General features: G+C 45.0%; 1 protein-coding gene across 1 annotated transcript in view; it reads right to left on the bottom strand.

Moving 5' to 3' along the window:
• LOC144820169 (uncharacterized) overlaps nucleotides 1–13,490 on the bottom strand; it is a 253,214-nt gene that overhangs the window by 223,780 nt on the left and 15,944 nt on the right. The window contains exon 2 of the mRNA XM_078677789.1: nucleotides 4,191–4,292. Coding sequence (XP_078533915.1) covers nucleotides 4,191–4,292 — 102 coding nt within the window. The remainder of the gene's footprint in view (nucleotides 1–4,190; nucleotides 4,293–13,490) is intronic.

Below are 13,490 nucleotides of genomic sequence, written 5' to 3' on the forward strand. Positions count from 1 at the left end.
GGCCGGGACCTGACCGCTAAGAAGAGACGTGTTCAACACACTATTCACTGTGGGGTTCAGAATCCCAGGCATTTCCAACAACAATTTGGCTGGACACAGGTCCAGTGGTGAGCCAGATTTAGGGCACTTCATTATAGACAGGGACATCTCAAGGGACAGAGGAGGAAAAGTGGAAAGGGTGGCCCGAGCTTCATCATTCTGGGAGGCTGTTAATAAAGGGACCGTGGCATCTTTTCATTCCTTTCATCAAAAGAGGATTGAATTGTTATAATCTTTGTATAGAAGGAGTCGGATAATTTGCCCGTCCACTCAGCTGTGGGGGGCTGGGGGGGGGGGAGGGCTCATCAAAGCCATAGATGAAGAGAAACTTTTGACAATACTCAAGATTTCTTTACTTTTGTTTGCTGCGGACTCGATTTTAAAGGCAAAAAAGCTCGTTAGCTGCCTGTATCTTTTGGTGGTAGTGACTTAAGGCCTCTTTATAGTTCTTTTTATCCTCCAAACTAAAATCCTTCCTCCATGCTCTTTCCTGGCGTTTACAATCCTTTCTGCACTGTCGCAGGGTATCGTTAAACCACGGGGCTCAGCAGCTTGTCGTTTTGATAGATCAAGGCGTTAGGGGGGCAAGGGCAGAAGTTCCAAATGTAATCCATTTTACAAGCGCCACAGCCTCCTGGTCAATATTGCCAGAGGGAGTAAACGGGCCCTTGTATCGAGATAGACTGTGCGTGTGAAAAATGGCCACAAGTTCCGGCAACAACAGGTGAACCTACTGAGTCAGTGGTTGAACAAACAGCCAAAGAGGGCATACCAACCCAACAAACAGCGCATCTGGGCTCCACAATAACTAAATCAGTCTTGGCCTAGCCGAGAAAGTCCTAAAAGATAAAAACAAATTCAATGCTTTGGGCATTAACCTACAGCCCTTCACCAAACCAAGATACTCAGAGCCCCTAATAGCTGACACAAAAAATCAAAAGAACCCGGACGGGCCCAACCGAGCACACGGTCATCCTCAGTGCTGCGAGGAACGCGCAGTAAAATCCCCTAGAGCAAAGAACTCAGAGAGCAGCAGACTCACAGGACAAATGCAACTTAATGCGCAGCCTCACAAAAGTGGAGTTGGTTATCCAGGACCATAAGCACCAAAAGTCAAAGTTTGTGATATACCGAAACCATAGCACCGAAAACAAAAAACACTCTGAAACTCTGCTCCTGGAACATCAACGGCATGGGAGATAAGACTTTAGACCCAGAACTGCAATCCTTTTTTCAAAAATTCAATATCATCTCACTCCAAGAAACTTGGTGCGAATAACCAACAGCATTTCAGGAATTCAACTTGTACTTCTCATCAGCTATAAAGAGCGCCAAATTTGGACAAAGCAAGGGAGGTCTTGCCACATACGGCTCTGTAAGCAGCATCTATGCGGTGGAGCCAATGATGCACAATTTGGCGCCCCAATGCAATGTGAGTGCTTAAATTACCACACAGGGGGCGGTCAAAACCAAGCAGATACTACTAATAAATCTCTACTTATACCCGTGCAACAAAATCAAAGGCAGCCAGCAGTTGAAGGAAGAACTGGTGAAAATATTAACGGAGGAGCAAACGAACAGCGTGGTTATCACTGGGGACTTCAATTTACACATGCTGAGTAACACGGTCAAAGGCAACCACATGGAGGAGGACCCATGGTACATAACATCACAAGTTAACAACTCAGGCGAAAGACACAAGCAAATAGCTCAGAAGCTTCTAGCGACATTAGAGCAGCTGAGTTTTCGAACATAAAACAGCAGATTTCCAGGAGATTGCCTCCAGACAGCAACATTCCATAATGCAGTAGCAAGTACAACAATAGATTACACATTTACCTCCCGCTGCATGTTCCCAAATGTAAAGGATTGCCACAACGGAACCTAAGACTACAGTGATCACCTTGGCAGTTCGGGCTGGACTGTTCCCATGAGGCACAGGGTCAAGACTGATTTGCATATGGCCATGTCTGAACTGGGGTGGCTTGGTGAGCAAAATAACGATGGATCAAACCCAGATCTGTTATTGGGGGTGAATGTTTTGCCATTGTGCAACAATCCGTCCATCATCTTGTGTGTTTTGCTGTTCACCCTATGTGGGAAGGGTATACCCAGATGTGGGTCCCTTGCTCACTAAGCCACTGGAGTCAAGCTATCCTGGCTGAAGATGGCTGATAGCCAGAAACCGGTCCTAGGATGCTTGATTCCGGTCCAGGAAAGACATGACTTGGGAGTTCAGGCTGGACTGTTCCCATGAGGTACAGGGTCAAGACTGATTTGCATACGGCCATGTCTGAACTGGGGTGGCTTGGTGAACAAAATAACGATGGATTAAACCCAGATCTGTGACTGGGGGTGAATGTTTTGCCATTGTGCAACATTCTGTCCATCATCTTGTGTGTTTTGCTGTTCACCCTATGTGGGAAGGGTACACCCCGACGTGGGTTCCTTGCTCACTAAGCCACTGGAGTCAAGCTCTCCTGGCTGAAGACGGCTGATAGCCAGAAACCGGTCCTAGGATGCTTGATTCTGGTCCAGGAAAGACATGGCTTGGCAGTTAGGCTGGACTGCTCCCATGAGGCATCGGGTCAAGACTGATTTGCATATGACCATGTCTGAACTGGGGTGGCTTGGTGAGAAAAATAACAATGGATTAAACCCAGATCTGTGACTGGGGGTGAATGTTTTGCCATTGTGCAACATTCCGTCCATCATCTTGTGTGTTTTACAGTGATCACCTGCCACAGGAAATCATGTTAGAAACATCAACAACAACTCAACCACTGCCAGCAAATGCACATATTCTAGAGTATACATCGAATTACAAAAGAGTAAAATAAAAACAGATAACCCAACAGGCCTCTTCTCTCTCACAAAGCAACTTCTTGGAGAAGCACAGGCAGCAGAGCCTGATTGAATAGGAAGCTGGGAGACATTCACAAAAAAACTAGGAAATAAATATTGGGCCATAAAGGGAAACCATCAAAGCTGGAGAACAGTTTACCCTCAAAACAAACGCCCCCACTCCAACATTGGAAATAATGTACAACTAAAAAAGCTTAAAGCATAGATAAACCGCGTGCTCCGGAGATTGAAGAAAGGTTGCCTAGACCCACATCCTTGCAAGAATTGAGGCAAGTAAAAGCTACTCGCAGGAAACTAACCTGGCGCCTCAAAAAAGAAGCTGACGAAACTCTCTGGGCTAAACATTTTCACAACATTAAAAATAACATTAGTGCAATCCGTTGAGCCAAGGCATCAACTCACATGTGACAACATTATAAACAGAAACCTATTGTGGCAAAAACTAAAAAGGTTGAATATCCCATCACTACCCTTAACACAGCTAATCCTTTTACACACCAACACCTGGGTGCAAGTAAACTGGATGCAGGAGACCCCCTAATAAAGAAGATCCCCACAACCTCCATACCGAAACAAGGCTGCATGCTAGCCCAATACTATTTAACCTCTTTATGGCAGAGCTATCAGCCACACTGAAGGAAAGCAATTCACACGCCCATAAACTAGGGGGCCTCCAGCTATCTAATTTATTTTATGTGGATGACTTGGTGCTCATTAGTCGCACACTCATTGGCCTATAGCTCTTGCTTGACATTACATCTCGCTACTTGGAGGATAACAAACTTAGCATTATCAAAGAAAAAACAAAAGTCATGAGCGTGAACATTCACAAAACAAAGTCAAACCGCTACTGGCATCTGGCAACACGCAAGCTGGAAGCTGTACAAGACTATAAATACCTGGGAGTCATCATCAATAACAAAGTGAACTACACAGCTCCACACGAGGCCATAAAAAAAGGGGGCTAATGACAGCAGTGGCACTAAGAAACCTAAAATACAAGACCTTTGGCCCAAGTTTCTCCCCCCTAACCAGGGTGATCCCGGCGAAACGTATACCATCTATCACCTATGGAAGCAAAGCCATGAGAGGGAGATATGCTGAAACACTAGATGGCACTATAGCAAGAGCACTGCGAATGATCTATGGGTTACCAAGATACACACCCCCCCTCAGAATTGAGACTAGAGTTCAAGATACTAAGACAAGAGCTAGTCAGTAAAAGAGCATTCATCAACAGATGGTACAAAGTCAGAAGAATGCAGCCAGAATCACTAAACACCTACCTGTGGAAAGATGCAAGCCAAGGAGGCATGCCCAGCCAGACGCTACTTGGAAAGCTCACTCGATCAACTGGGGCTACGGCATCTTTGGGAGATATCAGGGACCTTAACAAAATAGTAAACAACTGTGTTAAAAAAGAGTCCCTCACACAAGACAAAGCTACTCTGTCACAGCACGCGCATGGCTGGTTCACCATGTAGTCTTACAGCAAAGTCACAGCCCAAGCATACCTACACACTGGCTTCTCCAAAACCACCAAAGAGAAGTTCTTGAAATTCTGCCTAGGCATATTGCCTTCCGCACACCACATGCTGCCGTGGCTACGCCCACCAAAGCCAGCAATCTGTTGTCTCTGCTGGGAAGGAGGGGAGGACATAGTACACCTCTTTACCATATGCAGGGAACTAATATGGGAGCCCCGGACCCTACTCAGACCCTTTTTTAATAAGAAACATATACCGGCCTGTAGGGAAGCAGTGCTAGCAAGCTTCTCCGGCGAGGACGTCCAACTAAGCTGCCGCTTAGTGAAATTCCTAACCGCCGCGGAATCAAATAGTAATAGACAAGCTAGACTACAAATGGCTGCCTAAATGACAAGATTGACCAACCATACATGTGTCCTCGAACGGAAGCGGCAATAACTACAAAAGTCTATAGATGAGTCTCAACAGCAACGGCTGACTTCAAACTACACTGGAAGGCACCTAAAAGGCTTGATAAGACTCCCACAACTGAATCAGGCCCACATCGGAATCTCCGAATTGAATGACATTAAGTTCCCCAGGGAGGACAAGGACACCAAAAACCAGATGATTTCTGGGCCTCAACTACACCGAAAACCTCTCTATTTGTGATTTTTGCACGCAAAGTTTGCACTCTCATTCTGATTTCTCAACTCGGTAACAGAACCCACACTTTAGCTTTCCTCAGCTAGGGAATGGGACTTGACTGAGCCATAAACCAACATTTACTTCAATCTTTGGGTCCTAACAGCTTTGGCATCCATTTCATCTGAGAACTTGGCACACAGAACTCTCATTTAACTCCCTTTCAGGTCAGAGATTCTCTGCAAATAGAACTGTCTCCTGATCTCAATCGAGCCAGGGACTTGGAGCCATAACACACTACTGATGTGACTCTGAACACTCCTTTTTTAACAATTTTTTAAAATGGTAAATCGTATATGGGAACCAAGTTGCATGCTAAACTTGGACAATCTGAAACCCCGCTCAATTACCCTTGTTTTTATTAATGTATATTGTTGCAATGATTTTAATTAATTATGCAAATAAATTATCTTTCTCTTACTCTTACTCTCACTGTTTGTTAGACAGGACATTGAATGGGGAGTTTTCCCTTGGCATCCCCTCTCACCCTAATAAATGCTGCACTGTAGTTAGAATAGTAAATTGACCCCCAAAATATGCAGTGAGAGTTTAGAGTAGTTCATTTGACTCCTCACTCAATGTATTCACTTTCTTATATGTTTTTAGTTTTAGAACAGTAAGTCTAAACCTCCCCAATGGATGTACATTTACCAATGTTAGGCAAACTGTAAACTATGTATTCACTTTCAGCAATGTTTGTTGGACTGGAGTTAGAATAGTTAATTTTTCCTGCTACTAAATGTACACTTACTTCAATGTTTGATTTACTGGAGTTAGAATAGTAAATCTGACCCCCTTTCAAATGAATGTATTTTCCCCAAAAAATGTATGACTGGAGTTACAGTATTAACAATGCCCCTCCGGGGAGGAGCCTAGCTCGCGGACGTAATGGCCGCCTTTTAGCTCGGCTCCGTCGACCCTCCGGCTAACTCCGACTATCCTGTCATATATCCTGCATTGCGACGCTACTTCCATACAGAATTCGAACTTTGAACACCCACTCTTACTCACCGTCTGATCCGGAGGTCTCTGGGTGCTGTGGATCCGCAGCTGTGCTCTCGGTGAGAATGTGGCCTCCGGGCGCTCGAGACCGGGACCTCGCCTGCGGGACCCGACCGGCGGAGGCGTGATTCCTGTGGGACCCGATCAGCAGAGAAGAGATTGCCGGCCCCGGCCGCGACAGTGAGCCACTGGTGGGAACCGTTGTGCGTGTGCTCCGGGGATCCTGAACCGGCCCGATGACTGGGCCGTGCGGCTGGAGGGGGTCGAGCTGTGTTGGGGGCTGACCGTGTGAAGGGGTCCCTTCGCCTTTGTCCTGTCCGGCGGTCCTGGACCCCGTGCCTGGCTCTCGCCTGTGGGGCCTGCCGCTGTTCGGAGAAGATCCCCCCCCATCGGACGCTCTCCCATCCTGTGCCGGTGAGGCCGTTGTTGGGAGCCTCCGGGGGTCTGTAAAGTCCTACATTTGGGAACTGTTTGGGGGCCCACAGTGGAGTGTGGGGCGGCAAAACTCACAAGATGGCTGCCGACGACGTGAGGGACACTCCGCTCTGCACCGATGCTCCTTGCCGGCCGGATTATGCAGAGGCCTGGGTGTGTACTCGAGCGCCCACGCCCGGAGATGTACTGGACGCCTTGATGTCATTGTATGCTGTCTTGGCCCCCGGTGCCTCTGCTGACCCCGTGCGGCTCGCCGCCATTTTGGGCCGCCGCTCTTTCATGCACCCCTATCGTCCTGATGCCACCATTGCTTCGCCCCCTTCGGCTGCGCCAGGAGTTGCTGTTGTTGTTCTTCGGCCGCTGGATGGGCCGGTGACTTTTGACCCTCTGCTTCCGCGTCGCCTGGATTCTGAGGACTTCCGCACGCCGCGGGGACCTGCTTCTTCTCGGGTGCCTGGGACTCATGGTGGGCCGCTGTTTGCTCCCGCTTTGTTGGATTCGAACTTTTGTTCTGGAGGGATACCTTTGTACTGTCAAACTGCGCACCTGGACTCCGGCTTGCCTTTGCTTGCCTTGTCGTTATTGTTGCAATTGATTTGCTTAATTGACTTTTTGTATTCCCTCCGTACGACAACTCTACCTGCTTTATATCATTATCGTGACTCTGGACTACGTTATGATTATTATTTTTTGCTGGGTGGTCCGCTCCACATTATCCTTGATTGGGTTGGTTTCCTGATCAGGAAGGGTTGGGGGTGAGTTGCACGACATGATAGCTTGCTGGTCTACTGGCTCGTTGCATTGCTGTCTGTATTCCCGACACGGGGAAACGTTACGATCTCTCCCTCCTCCCCCTCCCTGTGGTTCTTGCTGTATGTGAAGGTGTAGTACTGATTTGACATTTATTCATTTGTTGGCCGGGGAGGGTCGTGGCCGAATGTGTTTGTTCATATCCTCTGGCTCCTCCCTCACACTTTATTTTTGTTTTGTATTTTATCCCTTTCTCTTTTTGTCTTCTTCCTTTACTTTTCTTTCACTATATTTCGGGTTTCGGATTAGGGCGACAGGCACGCTGTTTGGAGGGTAGGCCGCAGCCTTCTGCAGGGGTGCGGGGTGGGACGGGTGGGTGGGGTCTTTCAGATGTTTTCTTTTGGTTCTATGGCCCTTTTCTATCCCTTTATAGCGGTGCCGCTTCTGTCCTCGCTTCTCAGGCTTGGGTGGGTTGGGGTCTATTGCTTTGCCACTTTTCTCGGTTTCGATGCTTCGTTGCGATTGCCATATCCTTCTTTTCGTCAGCTACCACTTTCTTCTGTACTATTAGCCACGGGTCGCTTGGCCTGGGGTGGCGCCCGTCTTGCACGATTGTGTTTCACTTTGATTTTCTTTATATTGTTCTTTCCCTTCTTTTCCCTTCCCTTTTTTTGTCTTTTTTTTGGTTTCCTCCCCCTAGTTTCCTTCCTATTTTTCCCCCCTTCCCTTCTTCCCCCCGCCTTTCTCACCCCCCCTTCCCCCTTTTCCCCAGGCTCGTATTGTGAGACGTGGGCTTGATTCGTACATTTTTCCGTTACCCTTGCCTCCGTTAGCGTGTTATTGGGTGGGGGTCATTAGATCTTGGTTGAACTTGTATGCTTCTCCACTACATTTTATGTCTGTTTGCGCTAGGGTCGTATCATGCCCTTACATCCTCCTCCCCCTCACCCCCCCCTCCTCCTCTCGTTTTGGCATGGGTATAATCCTGTTTCTGGGTTTTTCCATATTTGTGAGTCAGCCATGAGCCTTGTCCCCTCATTATAAAATAGACCTCATTGATCCTGATGTTGGCCCGTCATTGCTGCTTCTCCCATTTCTAGCATTGTCCGATTATGTTTGCTTGCCTGCCACCTGACCTCGTGTTGCCTCCTTTGTTTTGATTGTCTTTGATTTGTGGCCGGCCGGAATGGTTGTAGGCCCGTACATGTCTATCCTAATGATGCTAATAAAGGTCTTCAAAAAAAAAAAACCAATGCCCCTCCACCAAATCCATGCATTATCCTCCTGTATGCTAGGCAGACATTCTAATAATAAATCTGCCCCCAATGTATGCACTTGCCTCAATGTTTATTTGACTGGAGCTAGATTAGTAAATCTATCCACCTCCCCCATGTATACAATGTCTCCAATGTGTATTGTATGCAGTTTCTCCAGTATTTGTCAGACTGCAGTCATATTGGTAAATCTGACTCCACTCAATTCATACATTTTCCCAAATGTTGGTTAGACTGGATGTTGGATAGTAGAATCGTAAATTTGACGCTTCAAATGTATGCACCCCATCAAAAGTATTCACATTCCCCAATATTTGTAATTAGTAGTTGTCAATAGTAATATTAGTAAACTTGTCCCTGACATGCCAAATCTATTCTCTAATTAATTTGTTTGACTGGAATTAGAATAATAAATCTGCCTACCCTGCCTCCCTTCCCCATGTGTACACTTTCCCAATGTTAGTTAAACTAGAGTTAGACTAGTACATCTGAATTCCAACTCCTTAAATGGTTGCCTTTTCTGAATCTTTGTTAGACTCCAGTTAGAATTTAAATTTTGTATGTATTTTTGGGTTTCTATATGTTACTTTACTCAGCACTTTTTTATAGGATATTTTGAGCATATGAAATGTAAACATATATTTTCTAAATTATTTTGTTTGTTGCAATCATCTTTCAATTCTTTTTAAATTATTTTTATTTAGGCATCAGACATTATAACACATTGTTGGACTTGGCTCTTTCTTCAGGGCCATCCCAAAACATTTTGCCTTCACCCTCTTGTTTTCTGTACCCGTTTTTATTGGCTTAGCTAGCTTACACCCAATTGATACTTTTAATTTACTTGTAAATCTCTAGTAAAGGGGCATTACATGTACCCAGGGCCCATGAATTAAATTCTACTAGTGGGCCTGCAGCACTGAGTGTGCCACCCATGTAAGTAGCCTTTTAAGCAAGTCTCAGGCCTACCATAGCAGCTTGTGTGTGCAGTTTTAAACTGCCATTTTCACCAGGCAAAATAAAGCTTATGCCAGGCCTAAACCTTTCATTTTAAATCAACCATAGGATAGGCCCTGCACAGCCTAAAGGACAGGGTGAGCATAGTTAAAAAGTTGGACATGTACTTTTAAGTTTTACATGTCCTGGCAGTGAAAAACTCGTACACTTTTCACTGCTGTATGGACTACCTCTCTCTTAGGATAACATTTGGTTGCCTTATTACTTTTAATATGTGCTAACATATGATTGCAAACAGGTGAACCTTTCATGTTTTGTGTCTGAGAAATTGTAATGAAAAATCCTCTTTAATGGTAAAGCCGGATATTAAGTTACAATTTTGAAAATGCCACATTTTAAGAAAGTTGACTTTTTGTTGTCCTAACTACTGGGAACCTGCAACCTGTTCATGGTCGCATGAAAGGGTGTAGTTGGCAGTTGAACTTTGTCTATTACTCCCAGACAGCTACACAATAAAGGGATAAGGCATCAACTGGTAGGATGGGTGGGCAAATTTGGGAACAGTCCCAGTTGCAACTGAATAGGCTTTGCCATGTCTTCACACAAATGACTTGTGACTACTTCATTGTGCATGCAGCCAGCCTGGAGTCAGGACATGGGAAGCAGGGAACTTCAAGATCTTCAAAGGGAATTCTTTAGAAACTACTCTTACTTCAAAGTGTATGTCTCCACACGAGGACTTGTCACAGCTGCATTGTTCATGCAGCTAGCTTGGAGTCAGTAAATGGGAAGCAGTGAACCTCAAGATCTTCAAAGGGAATTCTTTAGAAACTACTCTTACTTCAAAGTGGACAACAGATATAAATATTGGCCCCTCAGACCCAACTTTTGTCCACACTCCTGGTCCTAAAGAAGACGTACAGAATAAGGACTGCTGTGCTGCTTTGCCGCAAGAATGACTACCACTCTGCTGATCTGTTGCTCTGGTGCTTTGCTGTCTGCTGACCTGCTTGCTGAGAAGGAGGACTGAACCTTCATCCTTCACCCCACATTGAACTTAATCCTCCTGTTCTGAGCTACAGGGACACAACAAGCTCCAGAGTCCTCCCAGCAACATTAGCGAACCTACTGTACTGAGCCTGCCTGAACCTGCACTGGGCTTGCCTGAGCCCGGCTGGCCTCTTCTGGAGTGAGTTCCTGGGCCCCAAGAGGTACCCCTCAGTTCCTGGACCCGCTAGTGTGGCATCAGTTGAGCTCCTCTCCAAAGAAATGGAGAAATCTGAAGTTTTGGGCTCTTTTCTACAGTATATCTTGCTGCCATATGTGAATAAAATTTCCTAGGCAGTTAAAACATTGGAAACCAAGTGACATAAAATAACAACAGAAAAAGGATTCAGAAAAAATTACATGTAAAAAAACATCATTTCAATAAACATAGTTAAAAATCATATAGGTTACTCCCTAGTGTATACTCTATGATGGTACATAAACAAATTAAAAACCATACATTTATACAGAGACAATGACTGTAAAAAATGGACAACCAAAAACACGGAAAATAATTGGTGCCCAAAGACAGTGGCAAATAAACTCGACGCGCGTTTCGGCGTGGACAACGCCTTCCTCAGGAGCCACACAGATTTATCTGAAACATAATCACAAGGTACTTTTTTTACAAAATAATTCAATTCATCAAAACATAGAAATACATTTTAAAAACAATATATTACATTTCATCATGTAGTTATACCATACAGAAGCAACAAGGAGAACCAAATTCCTGCTGTCAAATTACTGAATGTATATCTCATTTTGTGTCCAGAGCCTACTTGATAAAGCATTATTATACAAATAAAGGAGTACTCATAGGTCAGGACACAAAGGAGAGAAAAAGGTAGCGAAAACTAGATGGAGATTGATACAAAGACAAGCTAAAAAGACATGATGGAACCCAGGTGTCTAATAGATAACACATTGATATTGTTTCAAGTCTTTGCAGATAATCATACAATCAATTGGTAATTTAGACAATATCTTTTATAGCAGATTGTATGATTATCTGCAAAGACTTGAAACAATATCAATGTGTTATCTATTAGACACCTTGGTTCCATCATGTCTTTTTAGCTTGTAGTAGCTGATGTGTAAGATTATTTCAGTAAAGAGTTCCATGGGATTTCATCATTTAGTCCGGATTTGTGGGTGCCCAGCCTGTACACCCACCTCTGCTCTTTTTCAAAAAGGCGGTTGGTGATGTTGCCATTATTATTCAGCTGCTCGATCACAGTCCACCGCATGTCATTGGTGGTATGGTTTTTTTCAAGGAAGTGTCTACTCATTTTTGTGGTTGTTTTTTTACATCTGATGTTGGATCTGTGTTCACATCATCTGTGTTTAAACCTCTGTTTTCATTCAAGAAGGGACGCAGTCTAAAAGACGCACTGGTCCATACGCGACCCAAGGAGATCGTCCCAGCAGCAGCAAGGTCAGTGACAGATACATGGGGTCTACCACGAGTGACCGGACACTTCCCGTGCTCGAACTGTAGCATTTGCCATCTTACAGCTCCCACAAAGTCCCTCAACCTTGAACCGGGGAGAATCTGGACACAGAGCGATCACACCAATTGTAACTCGCCAAATGGTTTTTACCTTATCACCTGTCCATGCGGCCTTCGCTATGTGTGAATGACGAGTAGGAAAGTAAAACAAAGGATCTGTGAACACAGATCCAACATCAGATGTAAAAAAACAACCACAAAAATGAGTAGACACTTCCTTGAAAAAAACCATACCACCAATGACATGCGGTGGACTGTGATCGAGCAGCTGAATATTAATGGCAACATCACCAACTGCTTTTTTGAAAAAGAGCAGAGGTGGGTGTACAGCTGATGTGTAAGATTATTTCAGTACAGAGTTCCATGGGATTTCATCATTTAGTCCGGATTTGTGGGTGCCCAGCCTGTACACCCACCTCTGCTCTTTTTCAAAAAGGCAGTTGGTGATGTTGCCATTAATATTCAGCTGCTCGATCACAGTCCACCGCATGTCATTGGTGGTATGGTTTTTTTCAAGGAAGTGTCTACTCATTTTTGTGGTTGTTTTTTTGCATCTGATGTTGGATCTGTGTTCACAGATCCTTTGTTTTACTTTCCTACTCGTCATTCACACATAGCGAAGGCCGCATGGACAGGTGATAAGGTAAATGACATTTGGCGAGTTACAATTGGTGTGATCTCTCTGTGTCCAGATTCTCCCCGGTTCAAGGTTGAGGGACTTTGTGGGAGCTGTAAGATGGCAAACGCTACAGTTCGAGCACGGGAAGTGTCCGGTCACTCGTGGTAGACCCCATGTATCTGTCACTGACCTTGCTGCTGCTGGGGCGATCTCCTTGGGTCGCGTATGGACCAGTGCGCCTTTTAGACTGCGTCCCTTCTTGAATGAAAACAGAGGTTTAAACACAGATGATGTGAACACAGATCCAACATCAGATGTAAAAAAACAACCACAAAAATGAGTAGACACTTCCTTGAAAAAAACCATACCACCAATGACATGCGGTGGACTGTGATCGAGCAGCTGAATATTAATGGCAACATCACCAACTGCCTTTTTGAAAAAGAGCAGAGGTGGGTGTACAGGCTGGGCACCCACAAATCCGGACTAAATGATGAAATCCCATGGAACTCTGTACTGAAATAATCTTACACATCAGCTACTACAATATGTTTAACACCTATTGTCGATAACTGCTATTTCGCACCCTGACTATAAACGGTACTTCATAAATCATTGCCCCCCTATCCTTTCTTATGTCTAATTCACCATAGTGGTTGACTTATAAGCCCGTCACGTGGGTTACCTCCAGCCCTCTCCAGGGGCGTCAATGACATCAGATCCCCCTTCTCTTTGCTCCTGCACGTGGACTAACCCATTATACTTATACTTACTACCAAACGTCCAAATTTTGGCTGTGTAAAGGGCACACTTAGTCA

The sequence above is a fragment of the Lissotriton helveticus genome, chromosome 2_1 (genome assembly GCF_964261635.1).
Source record: "Lissotriton helveticus chromosome 2_1, aLisHel1.1, whole genome shotgun sequence".
Classification (NCBI taxonomy): domain Eukaryota; kingdom Metazoa; phylum Chordata; class Amphibia; order Caudata; family Salamandridae; genus Lissotriton; species Lissotriton helveticus.